The sequence below is a fragment of the Oncorhynchus mykiss genome, chromosome 29 (genome assembly GCF_057628025.1).
Source record: "Oncorhynchus mykiss isolate SJ-2025 chromosome 29, ASM5762802v1, whole genome shotgun sequence".
In the NCBI taxonomy this organism is placed as follows: Eukaryota; Metazoa; Chordata; class Actinopteri; order Salmoniformes; family Salmonidae; genus Oncorhynchus; species Oncorhynchus mykiss.
This window is the reverse complement of record NC_143050.1, coordinates 920573-947895: the sequence shown is the minus strand read 5'-3', so window position 1 is coordinate 947895 and position 27323 is coordinate 920573. Positions and strand designations below refer to the sequence as shown.

The following is a 27323-nucleotide window of genomic DNA, read 5'->3' as shown; positions in this document are numbered from 1 at the left end:
TGATGTTAGGGTGTGAATACGGTGTATAGACAGGTCATTGATGTTAGGTGTGAATACGGTGTATAGACAGGTCATTGATGTTAGGGTGTGAATACGGTGTATAAAGAGGTCATTGATGTTAGGTGTGAATACGGTGTATAAACAGGTCATTGATGTTAGGGTGTGAATACGGTGTATAGACAGGTCATTGATGTTAGGGTGTGAATACGGTGTATAGACAGGTCATTGATGTTAGGGTGTGAATACGGTGTATAAACAGGTCATTGATGTTAGGGTGTGAATACGGTGTATAAACAGGTCATTGATGTTAGGTGTGAATACGGTGTATAAACAGGTCATTGATGTTAGGGTGTGAATACGGTGTATAAACAGGTCATTGATGTTGGGTGTGAATACGGTGTATAGACAGGTCATTGATGTTAGGGTGTGAATACGGTGTATAAACAGGTCATTGATGTTAGGTGTGAATACGGTGTATAGACAGGTCATTGATGTTAGGGTGTGAATACGGTGTATAAACAGGTCATTGATGTTAGGTGTGAATACGGTGTATAGACAGGTCATTGATGTTAGGGTGTGAATACGGTGTATAAACAGGTCATTGATGTTAGGTGTGAATACGGTGTATAGACAGGTCATTGATGTTAGGTGTGAATACGGTGTATAAACAGGTCATTGATGTTAGGGTGTGAATACGGTGTATAAACAGGTCATTGATGTTAGGGTGTGAATACGGTGTATAGACAGGTCATTGATGTTAGGTGTGAATACGGTGTATAGACAGGTCATTGATGTTAGGGTGTGAATACGGTGTATAGACAGGTCATTGATGTTAGGGTGTGAATACGGTGTATAAACAGGTCATTGATGTTAGGTGTGAATACGGTGTATAAACAGGTCATTGATGTTAGGGTGTGAATACGGTGTATAGACAGGTCATTGATGTTAGGTGTGAATACGGTGTATAGACAGGTCATTGATGTTAGGGTGTGAATACGGTGTATAGACAGGTCATTGATGTTAGGGTGTGAATACGGTGTATAGACAGGTCATTGATGTTAGGGTGTGAATACGGTGTATAGACAGGTCATTGATGTTAGGGTGTGAATACGGTGTATAAAGAGGTAATTGATGTTAGGGTGTGAATACGGTGTATAGACAGGTCATTGATGTTAGGGTGTGAATACGGTGTATAGACAGGTCATTGATGTTAGGGTGTGAATACGGTGTATAAACAGGTCATTGATGTTAGGTGTGAATGCGGTGTATAGACATGTCATTGATGTTAGGGTGTGAATACGGTGTATAGACAGGTCATTGATGTTAGGGTGTGAATACGGTGTATAGACAGGTCATTGATGTTAGGGTGTGAATACGGTGTATAAAGAGGTCATTGATGTTAGGGTGTGAATACGGTGTATAAAGAGGTCATTGATGTTAGGGTGTGAATACGGTGTATAAAGAGGTCATTGATGTTAGGGTGTGAATACGGTGTATAGACAGGTCATTGATGTTAGGGTGTGAATACGGTGTATAAACAGGTCATTGATGTTAGGGTGTGAATACGGTGTATAAACAGGTCATTGATGTTAGGGTGTGAATACGGTGTATAGACAGGTCATTGATGTTAGGGTGTGAATACGGTGTATAGACAGGTCATTGATGTTAGGGTGTGAATACGGTGTATAAACAGGTCATTGATGTTAGGGTGTGAATACGGTGTATAGACAGGTCATTGATGTTAGGGTGTGAATACGGTGTATAGACAGGTCATTGATGTTAGGTGTGAATACGGTGTATAGACAGGTCATTGATGTTAGGGTGTGAATACGGTGTATAGACAGGTCATTGATGTTAGGTGTGAATACGGTGTATAGACAGGTCATTGATGTTAGGGTGTGAATACGGTGTATAGACAGGTCATTGATGTTAGGGTGTGAATACGGTGTATAGACAGGTCATTGATGTTAGGTGTGAATACGGTGTATAAACAGGTCATTGATGTTAGGGTGTGAATACGGTGTATAGACAGGTCATTGATGTTAGGGTGTGAATACGGTGTATAGACAGGTCATTGATGTTAGGTGTGAATACGGTGTATAAACAGGTCATTGATGTTAGGGTGTGAATACGGTGTATAAACAGGTCATTGATGTTAGGTGTGAATACGGTGTATAGACAGGTCATTGATGTTAGGGTGTGAATACGGTGTATAGACAGGTCATTGATGTTAGGTGTGAATACGGTGTATAAACAGGTCATTGATGTTAGGGTGTGAATACGGTGTATAAACAGGTCATTGATGTTAGGTGTGAATACGGTGTATAAACAGGTCATTGATGTTAGGGTGTGAATACGGTGTATAGACAGGTCATTGATGTTAGGGTGTGAATACGGTGTATAGACAGGTCATTGATGTTAGGGTGTGAATACGGTGTATAGACAGGTCATTGATGTTAGGTGTGAATACGGTGTATAGACAGGTCATTGATGTTAGGGTGTGAATACGGTGTATAGACAGGTCATTGATGTTAGGGTGTGAATACGGTGTATAAACAGGTCATTGATGTTAGGGTGTGAATACGGTGTATAGACAGGTCATTGATGTTAGGGTGTGAATACGGTGTATAGACAGGTCATTGATGTTAGGGTGTGAATACGGTGTATAGACAGGTCATTGATGTTAGGGTGTGAATACGGTGTATAAACAGGTCATTGATGTTAGGGTGTGAATACGGTGTATAGACAGGTCATTGATGTTAGGGTGTGAATACGGTGTATAGACAGGTCATTGATGTTAGGTGTGAATACGGTGTATAGACAGGTCATTGATGTTAGGGTGTGAATATGGTGTATAAACAGGTCATTGATGTTAGGGTGTGAATACGGTGTATAGACAGGTCATTGATGTTAGGTGTGAATACGGTGTATAGACAGGTCATTGATGTTAGGGTGTGAATACGGTGTATAAACAGGTCATTGATGTTAGGTGTGAATACGGTGTATAGACAGGTCATTGATGTTAGGGTGTGAATACGGTGTATAGACAGGTCATTGATGTTAGGTGTGAATACGGTGTATAGACAGGTCATTGATGTTAGGGTGTGAATACGGTGTATAGACAGGTCATTGATGTTAGGGTGTGAATACAGTGTATAGACAGGTCATTGATGTTAGGGTGTGAATACGGTGTATAGACAGGTCATTGATGTTAGGGTGTGAATACGGTGTATAGACAGGTCATTGATGTTAGGGTGTGAATACGGTGTATAGACAGGTCATTGATGTTAGGGTGTGAATACGGTGTATAGACAGGTCATTGATGTTAGGGTGTGAATACAGTGTATAGACAGGTCATTGATGTTAGGGTGTGAATACGGTGTATAGACAGGTCATTGATGTTAGGGTGTGAATACGGTGTATAAACAGGTCATTGATGTTAGGGTGTGAATACGGTGTATAGACAGGTCATTGATGTTAGGGTGTGAATACGGTGTATAGACAGGTCATTGATGTTAGGGTGTGAATACGGTGTATAAACAGGTCATTGATGTTAGGGTGTGAATACGGTGTATAGACAGGTCATTGATGTTAGGTGTGAATACGGTGTATAGACAGAAGCAGGTGTTACCTGTTCAAAGAGCCGAGGGAAGCGAGCCTGGATCTGATGGACAAACTCCTGACCTTTCTCCTGGAGCAGATACTGACACCTAGAGGTTAACATATACTGACAGGTTACCATAGTCACATTAATATATACTGACAGGTTACCATAGTCACAGTAATATATACACTGACAGGTTACCACAGTCACAGTAATATATACTGACAGGTTACCATAGTCACAGTAATATATACACTGACAGGTTACCATAGTCACAGTAATATATACACTGACAGGTTACCACAGTCACAGTAATATATACTGACAGGTTACCATAGTCACAGTAATATATACACTGACAGGTTACCACAGTCACAGTAATATATACTGACAGGTTACCATAGTCACAGTAATATATACACTGACAGGTTACCACAGTCACAGTAATATATACTGACAGGTTACCATAGTCACAGTAATATATACACTGACAGGTTACCACAGTCACAGTAATATATACTGACAGGTTACCATAGTCACAGTAATATATACTGACAGGTTACCATAGTCACAGTAATATATACACTGACAGGTTACCATAGTCACAGTAATATATACACTGACAGGTTACCATAGTCACATTAATATATACACTGACAGGTTACCATAGTCACAGTAATATATACACTGACAGGTTACCACAGTCACAGTAATATATACTGACAGGTTACCATAGTCACAGTAATATATACTGACAGGTTACAATAGTAACCTTTACTGACAGGTTACCATAGTAACCTTTACTGACAGGTTACCATAGTCACATTAATATACACTGACAGGTTACCATAGTCACATTAATATACACTGACAGGTTACAATAGTAACCTTTACTGACAGGTTACCATAGTAACCTTTACTGACAGGTTACCATAGTCACATTAATATACACTGACAGGTTACCATAGTCACATTAATATACACTGACAGGTTACCATAGTCACAGTAATATATACACTGACAGGTTACCACAGTCACAGTAATATATACTGACAGGTTACCATAGTCACAGTAATATATACTGACAGGTTACAATAGTAACCTTTACTGACAGGTTACCATAGTAACCTTTACTGACAGGTTACCATAGTAACATTTACTGACAGGTTACCATAGTCACATTAATACACAGACATTGCAGTAATCCAGTCTGAAGGTGATGAGTGAGTTGACCAGTTCAGAGAGCTGACTACTGGCTCTGTCCAGTACTATTTTCCAGTTGTTCAATCAGCTTGTCACTAACACACATGTAATCTGGCAATGCTGTAAGGGGTGGTTACCTAGGGAACCATTTGGCGTGCTCCACCCAGGGGTCGTCACCTGACTCCCAGCACCTCAGACCCCCGTCACAGCAGAAACACTTCACGTCATCATTACGCCCTGCAACACATACACACACACATCATTACGCCCTGCAACACACACACACACACACACCATCATTATGCCCTGCAACACACACACACACACATCATCATCATCATTACGCCCTGCAACACACACACACCATCATCATTACGCCCTGCAACACACACAAACACCATCACCACGCCCTGCATCACACACACAGGGTCAGATTAGGAGGTACTGCTAAATGTTTGGATAAAGCCCAGGGGAACAGAAGGAGCTCCAAGGTTCCTCCGATCACAGGAACAGTGTCTATGGGGATACTAACAGGGAATTCTTCTTGCCAATGACTTACCTGTTAAACAAAAAAAAGTATAAACTACATGTTAACTAAATGTTATATTGGAATGCAGATGCTGAGTCTTTCTCTCACCGACGTAGTAGAACCCTGCCTTGGCCAGCTGGTCAGGGCGCACGGGGATACGTAAGGGCCAGTGGACGAAGGTCAGCAACCTCTCCTCACGCTGCTGCATGGCTGGGTTAGACACGTTACTGAGACCTGGGGGACTGGAGACAGGGGCCCCGGGGGGCACTCCTACACCTCTAGCCCCGCCCGCCATGGACACGTTGTCGGCCCGGTCTCCTCTGACGAAGTGACAGTTGGGGTAATGTCTCTGGTGCTCCGACACGGCCCGGTCTCCTGGCTCCCAGTTACTGAGCTAGAGACACACAGAGAGGAAAAAGATTTAATCAATCATATCTCTCGCTCTCTGGACAAAGTGACCAGGAAGGTTTTCATCTACCCGCCTTTTGAGAAACGTAAAAGGCGGGTAGATGAAAACCTTCCTGGTCACTTTGTCCAGCATTAGGGTGTCCACCCACGGTGCTCAGAATGACATAAATCACATTTACAGAACATTTACATTATGGTAATTCACATTAACAGAACATTTAGATTATGGTAATTCACATTAACAGAACATTTAGAATATGCTAATTCACATTAACAGAACATTTAGAAACCGGGTACAGTAGCTTCTGTGAATTTATTAGGATTGTCCACTGTGTCACAAGAACAAAATGTCAAAACCAGAGTTGTTACTTCTCTTTATCTAGTTTCGGTCTGACTCAAACCCAGCCTGCAATCACACTCTCACAACAGCCAGAGCTTAACCACAATGACTAATATAGATGCTTGTACAACGTATAGTGGGAGAGTTTTCAGATACATAGCAAGTGTCTTATTATAAGGCCTGCAGCAAAACATCTTAAGGTCCCCTTAATCAATAATGGGGAGGGTCTTTGGGACCCTCCCCCTACAGGAGGGATGGGCCAAAATTCACCCAACTTATTGTAGGAAGCTTGTGGAAGGCTACCTGAAACATTTGACCCAAGTTAAACAATTTAAAAAGGCAATGCTACCAAATACTAATTGAGTGTATGTAAACTTCTGACCCACTGGGAAAGAAATAAAAGCTGAAATAAATCATTCTCTCAACGATTATTCTGACATTTCACTTTCTTAAAATAAAGTGGTGATCCTAACTGACCTAAAACAGGGAATTTTTACTAGGATTAAGCTGTCAGGAATTGTGAAAAACTGAGTTTAAAAGTATTTGGCTAAGGTGTATGTAAACTTCCGACTTCAACTGTATGTATGTTTGTGTATATATATTTTAAATGACAAAGATGCAATCTCCCTTAAAATGTTTTTGAAAAAGCTGTTACACAGCAACTCACTGCCTTCCTGAAGGCAAATAATCCATACGAAATGCTCCAATCTGGTTTTAGACCATCATAGTACAAGAGGCCGCATTTGTAAAGGTGGTAAATTTACTTTTAATGGTGTCAGACCAAGGCTCTACGTCTGCACTTTTACGCCAAGAACTTAGTACCACTTTTGACACCATCGATCATCACATTGGAGAGATTGGAAACCCATATTAGTCTATGAGGACAAGTCCTTGCTTGGTTTGGATCTTCTGTCGGAAACACATCAGTTCATCTCTGTTTGTCCTCTGACAAATCAATGGTACGTTTCGATATTCCTCAAGGCTCCGTTTTAGGACCACTATTGTTTTCACTATATATTCTACCTCTTGGTGATGTCAACTTTCACTGCTGTGCAGGCGACACACATTTCAATGAAACATGGTGAATCCCCAAAATTGCCTAACCAGGAAGCCTGTGTTTCAGACATAAGGAAGTGGATGTTATGCTTTTAAACTCGGACAAAACAGAGATGCTTGTTCTAGGTACATAGAAACAAAGAGATCTTCTGTTGAATCTGACAATTAATCTTGATGGTTGTACAGTCGTCTCAAATAAAACTGTGAAGGACCTCGGCGTTACTCTGGACCCTGATCTCTCTTTTGACGAACATATCAAGACTGTTTCAAGGACAGCTTTATTCCATCTTCGTAATGTTGAACAAAAAATTTTTACACTAATCTAAAAACAATGCAGAAAAATGTATCCATGCTTTTGTCACTTCTAGATTAGACTACTGCAATGCTTTACTCTCCAGCTACCCGGATAAAGCACTAAATAAACTGCATTTAGTGCTAAAAAAGGTTGCTAGAATCCTGACTAGAACCAAACAGCTTGATCATATTACTCCAGTGCTAGCCTCCCTACACTGGCTTCCTGTTAAGGCAAGGGCTGATTCAAGGTTTTACTGCTAACCTACAAAGCATTACATGGGCTTGCTCCTACCTATCTCTCTGATTTGGTCCTGCCGTACATACCTACACGTACGCTACGGTCACAAGACCACAAGGCCTCCTAATTGTCCCTAGAATTCCTAAGCAAACAGCTGGAGGCAGGGCTTTCTCCTATAGAGCTCCATTTTACTGGAATGGTAGGAGTAGGCTGTGATTCGATGATAAATTAACAGGCACCGCATTGATTATATGCAACGCAGGACAAGCTAGTTAACCTAGTAATATCATCAACCATGTGTAGTTAACTAGTGATAATGTGAAGATTGATTGTTCTTTATAAGTTTAATGCTAGCTAGTGGCTCATTGCACCCTCAAGGTAATTTTGAAGCTGCACTCGCGTAACAGGTGGTCAGCCTGCCACGCAGTTTCCGCGTGGATTATAATGTAATCATAACAATTACCGATTGTTGTGAAATCGGCCCTAATTAATCAGCCATGCCGATTAATCGGTCGACCTCCAATTTTGACCCCCCCTTTGTTCAGGGACACATTATTCCATTTCCGATAGTCACATGTCTGTGGAACTTGTTCAGTTTATGTCTCAGTCATTGAATCTTATGTTCATACAAATATTTACACTTGTTAAGTTTGCTGAAAATAAACGCAGTTGACAGTGAGAGGACGTTTCTTTTTTTGTTGCTGAGTTTATATAATTAGTACTTTAAGTGGCTGTGGAACTGCTAACAGACTAACATGTAAAATGTAGCAGTGGTATAGTACCTGTCCTCCACAGGTGAAGCAGGCCACGCGGTCTCCCTGTCCCAGGTAATAGAAGCCAGCCGTAGCCAGCTCAGAGGGGGTGATGATGGACAGGATCCAGGAGTGGAAGGAGTCCAGACGGTCCTGCTCTCTCCTCATACTGGGGTTGTGACAGGTAGGGGGTCTCTGGTGGGACCTACAGACACATCATCAGATATAGTGGGCCGTACAACTATGGCTGACCCTGTAAAACAACACAACACACCGTGGTCCTCCTTTTACATTATTATTAAAACGGGGCCCCACTTTAAATATTCCACTTCTTAGTAGGTTGCTGAAAGCGAAGCGCAACTCTAGATTTCAATAGTAGGGGATTGATTGATGCTCAATGTTAATTCCAAATCTCCCTTCCATCATATCTAAGCCAAAATGGCACCAATGTCAATGAAACTTTGTAAGTCAACTTGATTGGAGATACACAACCCACTCCCTGCCTCGTCATGAGCCATCCGGCCATTACCGAGAACCACATACCAGAGTTCTTACCTGGTCGTTAGCATTAGGAAAAAAAATACAATTTCTTGCAAAAACATAGCTCAATATCTCGGATAACAACGAGACTACAGAGTTCTGAAAGTGAACATTACACTTGCCACCTTTTTCAGACAACCACAACTCAATGTTGACAATATATCCTACCTAGCTACAGTACATTCTTCCATAAAGCATAGCTAGCTAGCTAAGTAAAGTTAATTGTCAACACCAAACTTTTGGAAACCGCCACGCTGCTAATTTCTAATACATACAACGCTCATCTAGTTAGTTACTCCACCATGATACAGTCAAACTGGCGAGATTAGGTACGTCTGTGCAGCCAGATGTCAGTTTCTGCACAAACACTGCTAGCTAACCTACATTTCCTCAACCAAGACCAGCCTCTCACAACACAGTTTGCCCTGTTGAATCTAAACCCGGCCAATGCACATGCAAGTAGTGCATCGACTATGCATTGCAATGTAATTATCTAGATCACCATGTTGCTGTTCGAGCATCAAGACCAAATTCCAGCCCTTACCTTAAGATGCATTCATTCAGAACACCCAACTCATGCCATTTTAATCCAAATCTGCGATGACTGATAAACAGTTCCTTTTCAGTGTGTTCCCAAAAATCTGAACCCTTACCCAGTTAGCAAAATTACGTTTAAAATATATATTTTTCAGACGTTAAAGTTAGGTTCATTTTCAGTTCTGTATGTATGTTAAAAATACTCAACCAGAATAAATTCAACATGAAACAATTTCAAAGATTTTATTGAGTTAGAGCTCATAATTTTCAAATTCTTGAAATGTTCCAGATTGACTGACCTTCATGTCTTAAAGTAATGATGGACTGTCGTTTCTCTTTACTTATTTTGAGCTGTTCTTGCCATAATATGAACTTGGTCTTTCTGTATAACCCCCTTACCTTATCACAGCACCGTTTGGCTCAAACGTGTTAAGAAGGAAAGAAATTCCACAAATGAACATTTAACAAGGCACACCTGTTAATTGAAATGCATTCCAGGTGACTACCTCATGAAGCTGGTTGAGAGAATGCAAAGCTGTCATCAAGGCAAAGGTTGGCTACTTTGAAGAACCTCAAATATATTTTGATTTGTTTAAACACTTTTTTTGGTTACTACATCACCCGGGGCTCCCGAGTGGTGCAGTGGTCTAAGGCACTGCATCTCAGTACTACAGCTTACCAGTCTAGATCCACGAATACAGCCTACCAGTCTAGAACCACGAATACAGCCTACCAGTCTAGAACCACGAATACAGCCTACCAGTCTAGAACCACGAATACAGCCTACCAGTCTAGAACCACAAATACAGCCTACCAGTCTAGAACCACAAATACAGCCTACCAGTCTAGAACCACAAATACAGCCTACCAGTCTAGAACCACAAATACAGCCTACCAGTCTAGAACCACAAATACAGCCTACCAGTCTAGAACCACGAATACAGCTTACCAGTCTAGAACCACGAATACAGCTTACCAGTCTAGAACCACGAATACAGCCTACCAGTCTAGAACCATGAATGTGCTACACAGAACTTCATTGCCTACTAGCAGTCACATGCAATAGCAGCGGTACGACCATAATCTGCATTGCTAATTTTTTGCTTATCGTTTAAATATTTGTTTTGGCTTAAAAGTTATGAAAAATTGTTAATTTGTCGCATCCCTAGTTATTAGTCTCATGTATTAAAGTAGTTATTTAATATTTCTCTTGTAACATCTACAGAAAGGTTTCAGAGAACATTTGACAAAAAAATGTTTAAATAAATGTTTGCAGCCAGCCAATAGGAGCGTAGAAACAGCCAATAGGAGCGTAGAAACAGCCAATAGGAGCCTTACATGTCCTCTACTTCTCGGGAGCTCAGTGGGCCAGAGGGGGGTGAGACACTGGGCTGTTCACAGGACACCGGGGCAGAGACGGGGAGGGGTGCTGGGCCAGGTCCTGACACCTAGGAGAGATAACACACGTTATTAGACATCACCCCCACCATCATCACCACAACGCTCATTATAACCCCCACGATCATTATAACTCCCACCATCACCACCACCACAACGATCATTATAACCCCCACCATCACCACAACGATCATTATAACCCCCATCACCACCACAAGGATCATTATAACCCCCACCACCACAACGATCATTATAACCCCCACCACCACAACAATCATTATAACCCCCACCACTATCACCACAAGGATCCTTATAACCCCCACCACCACAAACCATCATCATCACCACAAGGATCATTATAACCCCCACCACCATCACCCCAACGATCATTATAACCCCCACCATCACCACCACCACCACCATAACCCCCACCACCACAAAAACCATCATCATCACCACAAGGATCATTATAACCCCCACCATCATCACCACAAGGATCATTATAACCCCCACCCCCATCATCACCACAAGGATCATTATAACCCCCACCACCATCACCCCCATCATCACCACAAGGATCATTATAACCCCCACCACCATCACCCCCATCATCACCACAAGGATCTCACCGGTATGACGTGCGTGTTGCATAGCGGAGAGAAGGCGCTGTAAGAAGAGGAGAGGAGGTTGGCAGTAGAGGGTAGACTCTGGATGAAGGCGCAAGAAGGAGACATCTGTCTGTGTCTCTCGGTAGGACAGTCACCTGTCTGCCATCCCTCCGTCGTCACGTTACACCTGGAGCAGCAACATATCAATTAGATGTCACATTACACCTGGAGCAGGAACATATCACGTTACACCTGGAGCAGCAACATATCAATTAGATGTCACGTTACACCTGGAGCAGCAACATATCAATTAGATGTCACGTTACACCTGGAGCAGCAACATATCAATTAGATGTCACGTTACACCTGGAGCAGCAACATATCAATTAGATGTCACGTTACACCTGGAGCAGGAACATATCAATTAGATGTCACGTTACACCTGGAGCAGCAACATATCAATTAGATGTCACGTTACACCTGGAGCAGCAACATATCAATTAGATGTCACGTTACACCTGGAGCAGCAACATATCAATTAGATGTCACGTTACACCTGGAGCAGCAACATATCAATTAGATGTCACGTTACACCTGGAGCAGGAACATATCAATTAGATGTCATGTTACACCTGGAGCAGCAACATATCAATTAGATGTCACGTTACACCTGGAGCAGCAACATATCAATTAGATGTCACGTTACACCTGGAGCAGCAACATATCAATTAGATGTCACGTTACACCTGGAGCAGCAACATATCAATTAGATGTCACGTTACACCTGGAGCAGGAACATATCAATTAGATGTCACGTTACACCTGGAGCAGCAACATATCAATTAGATGTCACGTTACACCTGGAGCAGGAACATATCAATTAGATGTCACGTTACACCTGGAGCAGCAACATATCAATTAGATGTCACGTTACACCTGGAGCAGCAACATATCAATTAGATGTCACGTTACACCTGGAGCAGCAACATATCAATTAGATGTCACGTTACACCTGGAGCAGGAACATATCAATTAGATGTCACGTTACACCTGCAGCAACATATCAATTAGATGTCACGTTACACCTGGAGCAGCAACATATCAATTAGATGTCACGTTACACCTGGAGCAGGAACATATCAATTAGATGTCACGTTACACCTGGAGCAGCAACATATCAATTAGATGTCACGTTACACCTGGAGCAGCAACATATCAATTAGATGTCACGTTACACCTGGAGCAGCAACATATCAATTAGATGTCACGTTACACCTGGAGCAGCAACATATCAATTAGATGTCACGTTACACCTGGAGCAGCAACATATCAATTAGATGTCACGTTACACCTGGAGCAGCAACATATCAATTAGATGTCACGTTACACCTGGAGCAACAACATATCAATTAGAAACACTGCACCCTGTCTCCAACACCAGTATAGAACCATCACCCACCTGAAACACTGCACCCTGTCTCCAACACCAGTATAGAACCAACACCCACCTGAAACACTGCACCCTGTCTCCAACACCAGTATAGAACCAACACCCACCTGAAACACTGCACCCTGTCTCCAACACCAGTATAGAACCAACACCAGTATAGAACCACCACCCACCTGAAACACTGCACCCTGTCTCCAACACCAGTATAGAACCATCACCCACCTGAAACACTGCACCCTGTCTCCAACACCAGTATAGAACCATCACCCACCTGAAACACTGCACCCTGTCTCCAACACCAGTATAGAACCACCACCCACCTGAAACACTGCACCCTGTCTCCAACACCAGTATAGAACCATCACCCACCTGAAACACTGCACCCTGTCTCCAACACCAGTATAGAACCAACACCCACCTGAAACACTGCACCCTGTCTCCAACACCAGTATAGAACCAACACCCACCTGAAACACTGCACCCTGTCTCCAACACCAGTATAGAACCATCCTGCCCTGGCCAGGGTGCGCTCTGTTACCGCTGCAGTCGGGAAGAGGGCAAAGGTCGAGATGCGGAACAGCTCTGAGGAGAAAATAATCATCACAACTTTGTAAGGTGAGCGTGTGTACAGCGTGTCTGTAAGGTGAGCGTGTGTACAGCGTGTCTGTAAGGTGAGCGTGTGTACAGCGTGTCTGTAAGGTGAGCGTGTGTACAGCGTGTCTGTAAGGTGAGCGTGTGTACAGCGTGTCTGTAAGGTGAGCGTGTGTACAGCGTGTCTGTAAGGTGAGCGTGTGTACAGCGTGTCTGTAAGGTGAGCGTGTGTACAGCGTGTCTGTAAGGTGAGCGTGTGTACAGCGTGTCTGTAAGGTGAGCGTGTGTACAGCGTGTCTGTAAGGTGAGCGTGTGTACAGCGTGTCTGTAAGGTGAGCGTGTGTACAGCGTGTCTGTAAGGTGAGCGTGTGTACAGCGTGTCTGTAAGGTGAGCGTGTGTACAGCGTGTCTGTAAGGTGAGCGTGTGTACAGCGTGTCTGTAAGGTGAGCGTGTGTACAGCGTGTCTGTAAGGTGAGCGTGTGTACAGCGTGTCTGTAAGGTGAGCGTGTGTACAGCGTGTCTGTAAGGTGAGCGTGTGTACAGCGTGTCTGTAAGGTGAGCGTGTGTACAGCGTGTCTGTAAGGTGAGCGTGTGTACAGCGTGTCTGTAAGGTGAGCGTGTGTACAGCGTGTCTGTAAGGTGAGCGTGTGTACAGCGTGTCTGTAAGGTGAGCGTGTGTACAGCGTGTCTGTAAGGTGAGCGTGTGTACAGCGTGTCTGTAAGGTGAGCGTGTGTACAGCGTGTCTGTAAGGTGAGCGTGTGTACAGCGTGTCTGTAAGGTGAGCGTGTGTACAGCGTGTCTGTAAGGTGAGCGTGTGTACAGCGTGTCTGTAAGGTGAGCGTGTGTACAGCGTGTCTAAGGTGAGCGTGTGTACAGCGTGTCTGTAAGGTGAGCGTGTACAGCGTGTCTGTAAGGTGAGCGCGTGTACAGCGTGTCTGTAAGGTGAGCGTGTACAGCGTGTCTGTAAGGTGAGCGTGTGTACAGCGTGTCTGTAAGGTGAGCGTGTGTACAGCGTGTCTGTAAGGTGAGCGTGTGTACAGCGTGTCTGTAAGGTGAGCGTGTGTACAGCGTGTCTGTAAGGTGAGCGTGTGTACAGCGTGTCTGTAAGGTGAGCGTGTGTACAGCGTGTCTGTAAGGTGAGCGTGTGTACAGCGTGTCTGTAAGGTGAGCGTGTGTACAGCGTGTCTGTAAGGTGAGCGTGTGTACAGCGTGTCTGTAAGGTGAGCGTGTGTACAGCGTGTCTGTAAGGTGAGCGTGTGTACAGCGTGTCTGTAAGGTGAGCGTGTGTACAGCGTGTCTGTAAGGTGAGCGTGTGTACAGCGTGTCTGTAAGGTGAGCGTGTGTACAGCGTGTCTGTAAGGTGAGCGTGTGTACAGCGTGTCTGTAAGGTGAGCGTGTGTACAGCGTGTCTGTAAGGTGAGCGTGTGTACAGCGTGTCTGTAAGGTGAGCGTGTGTACAGCGTGTCTGTAAGGTGAGCGTGTGTACAGCGTGTCTGTAAGGTGAGCGTGTGTACAGCGTGTCTGTAAGGTGAGCGTGTGTACAGCGTGTCTGTAAGGTGAGCGTGTGTACAGCGTGTCTGTAAGGTGAGCGTGTGTACAGCGTGTCTGTAAGGTGAGCGTGTGTACAGCGTGTCTAAGGTGAGCGTGTGTACAGCGTGTCTGTAAGGTGAGCGTGTACAGCGTGTCTGTAAGGTGAGCGTGTGTACAGCGTGTCTGTAAGGTGAGCGTGTGTACAGCGTGTCTGTAAGGTGAGCGTGTGTACAGCGTGTCTGTAAGGTGAGCGTGTGTACAGCGTGTCTGTAAGGTGAGCGTGTGTACAGCGTGTCTGTAAGGTGAGCGTGTGTACAGCGTGTCTGTAAGGTGAGCGTGTGTACAGCGTGTCTGTAAGGTGAGCGTGTGTACAGCGTGTCTGTAAGGTGAGCGTGTGTACAGCGTGTCTGTAAGGTGAGCGTGTGTACAGCGTGTCTGTAAGGTGAGCGTGTGTACAGCGTGTCTGTAAGGTGAGCGTGTGTACAGCGTGTCTGTAAGGTGAGCGTGTGTACAGCGTGTCTGTAAGGTGAGCGTGTGTACAGCGTGTCTGTAAGGTGAGCGTGTGTACAGCGTGTCTGTAAGGTGAGCGTGTGTACAGCGTGTCTGTAAGGTGAGCGTGTGTACAGCGTGTCTGTAAGGTGAGCGTGTGTACAGCGTGTCTGTAAGGTGAGCGTGTGTACAGCGTGTCTGTAAGGTGAGCGTGTGTACAGCGTGTCTGTAAGGTGAGCGTGTGTACAGCGTGTCTGTAAGGTGAGCGTGTGTACAGCGTGTCTGTAAGGTGAGCGTGTGTACAGCGTGTCTGTAAGGTGAGCGTGTGTACAGCGTGTCTGTAAGGTGAGCGTGTGTACAGCGTGTCTGTAAGGTGAGCGTGTGTACAGCGTGTCTGTAAGGTGAGCGTGTGTACAGCGTGTCTGTAAGGTGAGCGTGTGTACAGCGTGTCTGTAAGGTGAGCGTGTGTACAGCGTGTCTGTAAGGTGAGCGTGTGTACAGCGTGTCTGTAAGGTGAGCGTGTGTACAGCGTGTCTGTAAGGTGAGCGTGTGTACAGCGTGTCTGTAAGGTGAGCGTGTGTACAGCGTGTCTGTAAGGTGAGCGTGTGTACAGCGTGTCTGTAAGGTGAGCGTGTGTACAGCGTGTCTGTAAGGTGAGCGTGTGTACAGCGTGTCTGTAAGGTGAGCGTGTGTACAGCGTGTCTGTAAGGTGAGCGTGTGTACAGCGTGTCTGTAAGGTGAGCGTGTGTACAGCGTGTCTGTAAGGTGAGCGTGTGTACAGCGTGTCTGTAAGGTGAGCGTGTGTACAGCGTGTCTGTAAGGTGAGCGTGTGTACAGCGTGTCTGTAAGGTGAGCGTGTGTACAGCGTGTCTGTAAGGTGAGCGTGTGTACAGCGTGTCTGTAAGGTGAGCGTGTGTACAGCGTGTCTGTAAGGTGAGCGTGTGTACAGCGTGTCTGTAAGGTGAGCGTGTGTACAGCGTGTCTGTAAGGTGAGCGTGTGTACAGCGTGTCTGTAAGGTGAGCGTGTGTACAGCGTGTCTGTAAGGTGAGCGTGTGTACAGCGTGTCTGTAAGGTGAGCGTGTGTACAGCGTGTCTGTAAGGTGAGCGTGTGTACAGCGTGTCTGTAAGGTGAGCGTGTGTACAGCGTGTCTGTAAGGTGAGCGTGTGTACAGCGTGTCTGTAAGGTGAGCGTGTGTACAGCGTGTCTGTAAGGTGAGCGTGTGTACAGCGTGTCTGTAAGGTGAGCGTGTGTACAGCGTGTCTGTAAGGTGAGCGTGTGTACAGCGTGTCTGTAAGGTGAGCGTGTGTACAGCGTGTCTGTAAGGTGAGCGTGTGTACAGCGTGTCTGTAAGGTGAGTGTGTACAGCGTGTCTGTAAGGTGAGCGTGTGTACAGCGTGTCTGTAAGGTGAGCGTGTGTACAGCGTGTCTGTAAGGTGAGTGTGTGTACAGCGTGTCTGTAAGGTGAGCGTGTGTACAGCGTGTCTGTAAGGTGAGCGTGTGTACAGCGTGTCTGTAAGGTGAGCGTGTGTACAGCGTGTCTGTAAGGTGAGCGTGTGTACAGCGTGTCTGTAAGGTGAGCGTGTGTACAGCGTGTCTGTAAGGTGAGCGTGTGTACAGCGTGTCTGTAAGGTGAGCGTGTGTACAGCGTGTCTGTAAGGTGAGCGTGTGTACAGCGTGTCTGTAAGGTGAGCGTGTGTACAGCGTGTCTGTAAGGTGTGTGTGTACAGCGTGTCTGTAAGGTGAGCGTGTGTACAGCGTGTCTAAGGTGAGTGTGTGTACAGCGTGTCTGTAAGGTGAGCGTGTGTACAGCGTGTCTGTAAGGTGAGCGTGTGTACAGCGTGTCTGTAAGGTGAGCGTGTACAGCGTGTCTGTAAGGTGAGCGTGTGTACAGCGTGTCTGTAAGGTGAGCGTGTACAGCGTGTCTGTAAGGTGAGTGTGTGTACAGCGTGTCTGTAAGGTGAGTGTGTGTACAGCGTGTCTGTAAGGTGAGCGTGTGTACAGCGTGTCTGTAAGGTGAGTGTGTACAGCGTGTCTGTAAGGTGAGTGTGTACAGCGTGTCTGTAAGGTGAGTGTGTGTACAGCGTGTCTGTAAGGTGAGCGTGTGTACAGCGTGTCTGTAAGGTGAGCGTGTGTACAGCGTGTCTGTAAGGTGAGCGTGTGTACAGCGTGTCTGTAAGGTGAGCGTGTGTACAGCGTGTCTGTAAGGTGAGCGTGTGTACAGCGTGTCTGTAAGGTGAGCGTGTGTACAGCGTGTCTGTAAGGTGAGCGTGTGTACAGCGTGTCTGTAAGGTGAGCGTGTGTACAGCGTGTCTGTAAGGTGAGTGTGTGTACAGCGTGTCTGTAAGGTGTGTGTGTACAGCGTGTCTGTAAGGTGAGTGTGTGTACAGCGTGTCTGTAAGGTGAGTGTGTGTACAGTGTGTGGTACACTATACAGTGTATAATAACATTAGAGGTCAGGTGGTACACTATACAGTGTATAGAGGTCAGGTGGTACACTATACAGTGTATAGAGGTCAGGTGGTACACTATACAGTGTATAGAGGTCAGGTGGTACACTATACAGTGTATAGAGGTCAGGTGGTACACTATACAGTGTATAGAGGTCAGGTGGTACACTATACAGTGTATAGAGGTCAGGTGGTACACTATACAGTGTATAGAGGTCAGGTGGTACACTATACAGTGTATAGAGGTCAGGTGGTACACTATACAGTGTATAGAGGTCAGGTCCTACACTATACAGTGTATAGAGGTCAGGTCCTACACTATACAGTGTATAGAGGTCAGGTCCTACACTATACAGTGTATAGAGGTCAGGTCCTACACTATACAGTGTATAGAGGTCAGGTGGTACACTATACAGTGTATAGAGGTCAGGTGGTACACTATACAGTGTATAGAGGTCAGGTGGTACACTATACAGTGCATTTGGAAAGTATTCAGACCCCTTGATTTTTTTCCACGTTGTTACGTTACAGCCTTATTCTAAAATGTATTCAATTCAAATGTTTTCCTCATCAATCTACACACAATACCCCATAATGACATCACAATACCCCATAATGACAAAGTGGACGCAGGTTAATATTTTTTTGCACATTTATTAACAATAAAAACCAGAAATACCTTATTCAGACCCTTTACTATGAGAATCTAAATTGAGCTCAGGTGCATCCTGTTTCCATTGATCATCCTTGAGATGTTTCTACAACTTGATTGGAGTCCACCTACGGTAAATTAAATTGATTGGACATGATTTGGAAAGGCACACACCTGTCTATTTAAGGTCCCACAGTTGACAGTTCATGTCAGAGCAAAAACCAAGCCATGAGGACGAAGGAATTCCTCTGAGACAGGATTGTGTTGAGGCACAGATCTGGGGAAGGGTATCAAAACATTTCGGCAGCATTGAAGGTCCAAGAACACAGTGGCCTCCATCATTATTTAATGGAAGAAGTTTGGAACCACCAAGATTCTTCCAAGAGCTGGCTGCTCGGCCAAACTGAGCAATCAAGGGAGAAGGGCCATGGTCAGGGAGGTGACCAAGAACCCCGTTGGTCACTCTGACAGAGCTCCAGAGTATCTCTGCGGAGACAGGAGAACCTTCCAGAAGGACAACCATCTCTGCAGCACTCGACCAATCAGGTCTTTATGGTAGAATGGCCAGACGGAAGCCACTCCTCAGTAAAAGGCACATGACAGCCTGCTGGGACTTTGCCAAAAGGACCTAAAGACTCTCAGACCACGAGAAACAAGATTCAATCTGATGAAACCAATATCGAATGGTTTGGCTTGAATGCCAAGCGTCACGTCTGGAGGAAACCAGGCACCATTCCCTACGGTGAAGCATGGTGGTGGCAGCATCATACTGTGGGGATGGTTTTCAGTGACTTGGAGACGAGTCATGATCGAGGGACAGACGAACAGAGCAAAGTACAGAGAGATCCTTGAGGGGAAGAGAGCTCAGGACATCAGACTGGGGTGAAGGTTCATCTTCCAACAGGACAAGGACCCTAAGCACACTGCCAAGACAACACAGGAGTGGCTTCGGGAAAAGTCTCAATGTCCTTGATAAGCCGAACCAGAGCCCGGACTTGAACCCGATCTAACATCTCTGAGACCTGAAAATAACACTCCCCATCCAACGTGACAGAGCTTGAGAGGATCTGCAGAGAAGAATGGGAGAAACTCCCCAAATACAGGTGTGCCAAGCTTGTAGAGTTATACCCAAGAAGACTGGAGGCTGTAATCGCTGCCAAAGGTGCTTCAACAAAGTACTGAGTAAAGGGTCTGAATACTTATGGAACTGTGTTCAGCTTATTTTAATTTTTTGCAATCATTTCTAAAAACTTGTTTTTGCTTTGTTATTATGAGGTATTGTGTGTTGATTGTTTTTCCCCCTTAAATCAATGTAATACATTATAGAATAAGGCTGTAACACAACAAAATGTGGAAAAAGGTGAAAGGGTCTGAATACTTTCCGAATGCACTGTACATACAAAAACTGTGGACACCCCATTAGTGGATTCAGTTATTTCAGCCACACCCATTGCTGACAGGTGTAGAAAATCGAGCACCGCGCCATGCAATCTCCATAGACAAACATTGGCAGGAAAATGGACTTACGGAAGAGCTCAGTGACATTTAACGTGGCACCGTCATAGGATGCCACCTTTTCAACAAGTCAGTTCATCAAATTTCTGCCCTGCTAGAGCTGCCCCAGTCAACTGTAAGTGCTGTTATTGTGAAGTGGAAATGTCTAGGAGCAACAACGGCTTAACAGCGAAATGGTAGGCCACACAAGCTCACAGAACGGGACCGCCGAGTGCTGAAGCGTGTAAAAATCGTCTGTCCTCAGTTGCAACACTCACTACTTAGTTCCAAACTGTCTCTGAAAGCAACGTCAGCACAAGAACTGTTCGTCGGGAGCTTCACGAAAATGGGTTTCCATGGCAGAGCAGCCGAATAAAAGCCTAAGATCACCACACGAAATGCCAAGCATCGGGTGGAGTGGTGTAAAGCTCGCCGCCATTGGACTCTGGAGCAGTTGAAATGCATTCTCTGGAGTGATGAATCTCGCTTCACGATCTGGTTGTCCAGCGGAAGAGTCTGGGTTTGGCGGATGCCAAGGGAACGCTACCTGCCCCAATGTATAGTGCCAACTGTAAAGTTTGGTGGAGGAGGAATAATGGTCTGGGGCTGTTTTTCATGGTTCAGGCTAGACCTCTTAGTTCCAGCGAAGGGAAATCTTAACACTACAGCATACAATGACATTCTAGACGATATTGTGCTTACAACTTTGTGGCAACAGTTTCCTGTTTCAGCATGACAATGCTCCCTTGCACAAAGCAAGGTCTATACAGAAATAGGTTGTGAAGATCGGAGATCGGTGTGGAAGAACTTGATTGGCCTGCACAGAGCCCTGACCTCAGCACCATCGAACACCTTTGGGATGAATTGGAACGCTGACTGTGAGCCAGGCCTAATCGCCCAACATCAGTTTCCGACCTCACTAACGCTCTTGTGGCTGAATGGAAGCAAGTCCCCGCAGCAATGTTCCAACATCTAGTGGAAAGCCTCCCTGAAGAGTGGAGGCTGTTATCAATCAAATTCAATCAATCAAATTTATTTTATATAGCCCTTCGTACATCAGCTGATATCTCAAAGTGCTGTACAGAAACCCAGCCTAAAACCCCAAACAGCAAGCAATGCAGGTGAAGAAGCACGGTGGCTAGGAAAAACTCCCTAGAATATGTTATAGCAGCAAAGGGGGACCAACTCCATATTAATGACTTCCCAGAAGAGTGGAGGCTGTTATAGCAGCAAAGGGGGGACCAACTCCATATTAAAGCCTTCCCAGAAGAGTGGAGGCTGTTACAGCAGCAGAGGGGGGACCAACTCCATATTAATGACTTCCCGGAAGAGTGGAGGCTGTTACAGCAGCAGAGGGGGGACCAACTCCATATTAATGACTTCCCAGAAGAGTGGAGGCTGTTACAGCAGCAGAGGGGGGACCAACTCCATATTAATGACTTCCCGGAAGAGTGGAGGCTGTTACAGCAGCAGAGGGGGGACCAACTCCATATTAATGACTTCCCAGAAGAGTGGATGCTGTTATAGCAGCAATGTTCCAACATCTAGTGGAAAGCCTTCCCAGAAGAGTGGAGGCTGTTATAGCAGCAAAGGGGGGACCAACTCCATATTAATGACTTCCCTGAAGAGAGGAGGCTGTTATAGCAGCAAAGGGTTGACCAACTCCATATTAATGACTTCCCAGATGAGTGGAGGCTGTTATAGCAGCAATGTTCCAACATCTAGTGGAAAGCCTTCCCAGAAGAGTGGAGGCTGTTATAGCAGCAATGTTCCAACATCTAGTGGAAAGCCTTCCCAGAAGAGAGGAGGCTGTTATAGCAGCAATGTTCCAACATCTAGTGGAAAGCCTTCCCAGAAGAAAGGAGGCCGTTATAGCAGCAGAGGGGGGACCAACTCCATATTAATGACTTCCCAGAAGAGTGGAGGCTGTTACAGCAGCAGAGGGGGGACCAACTCCATATTAATGACTTCCCGGAAGAGTGGAGGCTGTTACAGCAGCAGAGGGGGGACCAACTCCATATTAATGACTTCCCAGAAGAGTGGATGCTGTTATAGCAGCAATGTTCCAACATCTAGTGGAAAGCCTTCCCAGAAGAGTGGAGGCTGTTATAGCAGCAAAGGGGGGACCAACTCCATATTAATGACTTCCCTGAAGAGAGGAGGCTGTTATAGCAGCAAAGGGTTGACCAACTCCATATTAATGACTTCCCAGAAGAGTGGAGGCTGTTATAGCAGCAATGTTCCAACATCTAGTGGAAAGCCTTCCCAGAAGAGTGGAGGCTGTTATAGCAGCAATGTTCCAACATCTAGTGGAAAGCCTTCCCAGAAGAAAGGAGGCCGTTATAGCAGCAATGTTCCAACATCTAGTGGAAAGCCTTCCCAGAAGAGTGGAGGCTGTTACAGCAGCAATGGGTTGACCAACTCCATATTAATGTCCATGACCTTGGAATGAGATGTTCAACTAACAGGTGTCCACATACTTTGTGTCATTTTTTGCGACCCGGGTCTTTTTTGTTGTCTTCAAATGTTTGTTTGTATTATTTTTAAGAAAAGGTACAGTACACAAAACAGGTACACCTAGACAGAGAAAACAAAGGTGACGAACAAGACTAACAGTTCCCATCCCACCCACAGGAATTCCCCAAGACAAAATTAGATTAGTGGTTCACAATAGCAGTCTTTTGACAGAGTCATACGGTGATGAGAACAAATATATGTTTCTTTCACTCGTGCGTCATACAGATATTTCCATGTTTCTAATGTCCATGGATGATAGCAGCAACTGCTGTCTGCTTCAAAATAATGAGGCGCCTGCCAACGTTAATCCAGCCAGACAATTTGTATTTTACTTTATTTAAAATAGGCAAGTCAGTTAAGAACAAATTCTTATTTACAATGACGGCCTACCTGACGACCGAGGTCAGCCTGCAGGCGCCCGGTCCGCCACAAGGAGTCGCTAGATCGCGATGAGCCAAGTAATGCCCCCCCCCCCCCCCCGGCCAAAACCTCCCTTCACCCGGACGACGCTGGGCAAATTGTGCGCCACCCTTTGGGACTCCCGATCACGGCCAGGGATCGAACCAGGGTCTGTAGTGAAGCCTCTAGCACTGCGATATAGTGCCTTAGACCGCTGCGCTATTCCCTAGTCCATGCTGATGACAAGCATACCCATAACATGATGCAGCCACCACAATGCTTGAAAATATGAAGCGATACTCAGTGATGTGTTGTTGGATTTGCCCCAAAACATAACGCTTTGTATTCAGGACATAAAGTTGATCCATTTGCCACATTTTTTGCAGTTTTACTTTAGTGTCTTGTTGCAAACAACACGCATGTTTTGGAATATATTTATTCTGTACAGGATTCCTTGTGTCTAACGTGTCTGTGTCTGTGTGAGGCCTACCTGAGGAGTTGTTATACTGCAGGTCAACTGGGGCTCCGTTTCGACACAGACCAATGAGGAACGGGCTCTTCTGGAGATGGACTAGGGTGTCCATTTACAAATAGGGTAGACAGTCTAGATATAGACAGCCTAGAATCTAGATATAAAGCTATTAGAGTCTAGATTTAGCTTCTAGATGGAGTTTTTTGATGAAGAGTTTGTAGAATTAGAGAAAAGGAAGGGCCATTCTCCTCAGGGAGAGAGGGATGAGTAACCCAGGGCAGGGGGAACACACACACACACACACACGTGATTGATGGAAACAGTATGCGTTTCCTGTCATCTCACACATCAGCCTGGAAATAAAACTGAAGGTTTCAGAACTGATCTGACTAACAACCTACAGAAGAGAAACTGCCAACCTTGTGTCATAATAGTATATCACAATATGCCAGAACACCTTATAATAAAATATGATATGCCATTTAGCAGATTATTTTATAAGAAGTAATTAGTCAGTCGTGTCTGAGCCACAGAGAAGTGTCTGTCTGCCTGTAACCACCAGACTAGGCCACACCACTCTGTCCACTTGGTGAATATGGACAGAACACACACACACACACAGCCCTGGGTATGGCTGGTCAACCCTCTCCCCCTGAATGGAACAACCCTCCTGGGGTTGTTTACGTCTCCATGGCAGCAGAGATTAACCAGACAAAGAAATGTATCTGTCTGAGAGGAAGGTTTAATGGGAGAGTAAAAGTTGTCCTCCTTTACTGCAGAAATGTTGATAACACCTGTAGGGGAGACAGAAATATCACATTAGTAGAATGTTATAGTAGTAGTATTTATTAGGATCAACAATTAGCTGGTGCAGAGGCAGCGTCTACTCTTCCTGGGTCCAAATTACAGCTAAATTACATACAGCTAATTCCATATTTAGACAACAGCAGGTGTGGCGGCTTGTAGGGGAGAGACAGAGGAACATCGCATTAATACTATGTGTCCTACTGGTTGATTTTCCCTGTAATGAATGCATTACATCGCTACGTGGTTAAACATATTCAGACAACAGCTGGTGTGGCGGGTTCAGCACTTCCTGCTTTTGAATTGGGAGGAAATGAATAGACAAAGGACACATATAAGCTACACAGTGACTATTTTATCATACCAGTTATGTAATGTTTCCCTCAGATCAGGTTTAAAATGTTGCCTACACGCACACACCGCGTATATTTTAAAATATGTTGAAATACAGCAAGCTGACTTGCTACAGTGGTAGTCAGCTAGTTAGGTTAAAATGGCATTGTATGGAGCACGAAGTCATATTGCTTAATTTCCCCTCCAGTACAACTAGTATCTGCTGTGATTTCACATTTTAAATGTGGTGCACAAACATGTATCAAATTGTCTGAGATGGTGAAACTTGTTTTTAAACGAGCTAGCTAACGTTAGCGGGTGTTGTCTGTGTAGCTAAATGGCGTCAGAACATTGTTGTTATCCATAACTGCTAACTAAGTAGCTACGTGGTTACAGGGGATAATATGTAAATATTACAGTCAGCAGAAGGGGAACCCTGGTTAAATAAGGTCTATTAAGTCCCTGTCCTCCTGGCATTAGACCAGTGACTCACCCTCCAGAAAGAAATATCTCGGATCAAAGGCGAGTCTGTACAAATACCTCAGAAAGTCGTCACTTCCGTTCCGGTAAATGTGACCACGACGTTGTTGTTTTTTACCCGAGAAGAAACCAAGTAGTTATAGAAATTCCACTGTCTATAGTCCTCTATGTAGAAAGAAACATCAATGTGATCAAGTATTAGTTATCATGATAATTACATTTCATAGCAAAACCAAATAACATAACAAATGTAATATTTCCTTGTATAATAATATCACATGTTTTTGACCATAATTAATTACAAGATCAAACAACATTTTCATTTTCAATAAGTTATACACACCAAGTTGTTTAAAATGTACAGTAGGCGAGGTTACAACATCCATTATAGGAAATGTATGCTTGTCCGTGAATGGACACTGTCGGTTTTAATTAAGATCACATGATCGATCATTTTATGGTGTGAATATGAACATGACAACAGAGTAATAAAATGCTTAACTTACTTTTGTCCAACAGTTTTCAGGCAGATCACAGGGAGGAAGTAGAACTAAACTAACAGCAGCCTAACCAGAAAGACTACAGACCACAAGTGGAACCTTATATCTATGCTTATGACACGACTCGCCTACACACAAGGGGAATTACCAGTATTATTTGCACCGTACCTTGTGGGTGGTTTAGTCAAATAGGGTGTGAATGTGTTATAGTGTAACATCTGCAACGTTGACGCATGAAACTTTTGATCGATGTTACCCTCATAGACAACGGCCAGTTCACCTGTTGATGTTTTCCCAGTGGTGCAAAAAGTACCCAATAAATATACCTCACTAGAAAATTATTCAAGTAAGAGTCAACCAGTAAAATACTACTTGAGTAAAAGTCTACATTTATTTGGTTTTAAATATACTTAAGTACAAAAAGTAAATGGAATTGCTCAAATATACTTAAAAGTATAGATTTAATTTTTTTTTCTTCACATTTACTGATAAATCAAATCAAATTATATTTGTCACATCCTCCAAATACAACAGGTATTTGTGAAATGCTTACTTAAAAAAGCCCTTAACCAACAATGCAGTTTTAAGATTTTTTTTGTTGTTGCCAGAGGCACATGATAAAATGTATACAAGTATTGTGAGGGCTGTCTTTTTAGACTTCCGTGTGGCTTTTAACATTATTGATCATAGTCTGCTGCTGGAAAAACTTGTGTTATGGCTTTTCACCCCCTGCTATAATGTGGAAAAAGAGTATCAAATCAAATGTATTTATAAAGCCCTTCTTACATCAGCTGATATCTCAAAGTGCTGTACAGAAACCCAGCCTAAAACCACAAACAGCAAGCAATGCAGGTGTAGAAGCACGGTGGCTAGGAAAAACTCCCTAGAAAGGCCAAAACCTAGGAAGAAACCTAGAGAGGACCAGGCTATGAGGGGTGGCCAGTCCTCTTCTGGCTGTGCCGGGTGGCGATTATAACAGAACATGGCCAAGATGTTCAAATGTTCATAAATGACCAGCATGGTCAAATAATAATAATCACAGTAGTTGTCGAGGGTGCAGCAAGTCAGGACCTCAGGAGTAAATGTCAGTTGGCTTTTCATAGCCGATCATTAAGAGTATCTCTATCGCTCCTGCTGCCTCTAGAGAGTTGAAAACAGCAGGCCTGGGACAGGTAGCACGTCCGGTGAACAGGTCAGGGTTCCATTGCCGCAGGCAGAACAGTTTAAACTGGAGCAGCAGCACAGCCAGGTGGACTGGGGACAGCAAGAAATCATTAGCCCAGGTAGTCCTGAGGCATGGTCCTAGGGCTCAGGTCCTCAGAGAGAGAGAAAGAAAGAGAGAGAGAGAGAATTAAAGAGAGCATACTTAAATTCACACAGGACACCGGATAAGAAAGGAGAAGTACTCCAGATATAACAAACTGACCCTAGCCCCCCGACACTTAAACTGCTGCAGCATAAATACTGGAGAATGAGACAGGAGGGATCAGGAGACACTGTGGCCCCATCCAATGATACCCCCGGACAGTGCCAAACAGGAAGGATATAACCCCACCCACTTTGCCAAAGCACAGCCCCCACACCACTAGAGGGATATCTTCAACCACCAACTTACCATCCTGAGACAAGGCTGAGTATAGCCCACAAAGATCTC

The 27323-nt window shown here is 44.6% G+C and overlaps 1 protein-coding gene across 4 annotated transcripts in view; it reads right to left on the bottom strand.

Annotated features, from left to right (window-relative positions):
- Positions 1 to 26031, bottom strand: part of birc2 (baculoviral IAP repeat containing 2) — a 39505-nt gene extending 13474 nt beyond the window's left edge. For 2 of the 4 annotated variants that reach the window (XR_016493157.1, XM_036968048.2), the window contains exons 1-10: positions 25676 to 26031; positions 25230 to 25334; positions 23571 to 24346; positions 13425 to 13539; positions 11529 to 11694; positions 10840 to 10949; positions 8455 to 8629; positions 5445 to 5730; positions 4945 to 5044; positions 3632 to 3710 (exon numbers count right to left, since the gene is read on the bottom strand). Coding sequence is in view for 2 of the 4 variants with exons in the window: in XM_036968048.2 (XP_036823943.1) it covers positions 3632 to 3710; positions 4945 to 5044; positions 5445 to 5730; positions 8455 to 8629; positions 10840 to 10949; positions 11529 to 11694; positions 13425 to 13539; positions 23571 to 23664 (1125 nt within the window). In the remaining 2 variants the exon portion in view is untranslated. Of the gene's footprint in view, positions 1 to 3631; positions 3711 to 4944; positions 5045 to 5444; positions 5731 to 8454; positions 8630 to 10839; positions 10950 to 11528; positions 11695 to 13424; positions 13540 to 23570; positions 24347 to 25182; positions 25335 to 25675 lie in introns of all 4 variants that reach the window. The other 2 variants (XR_016493158.1, XM_036968047.2) reach the window with 2 other exon arrangements.
- Between the last annotated feature and the right edge of the window lie 1292 nt (positions 26032 to 27323).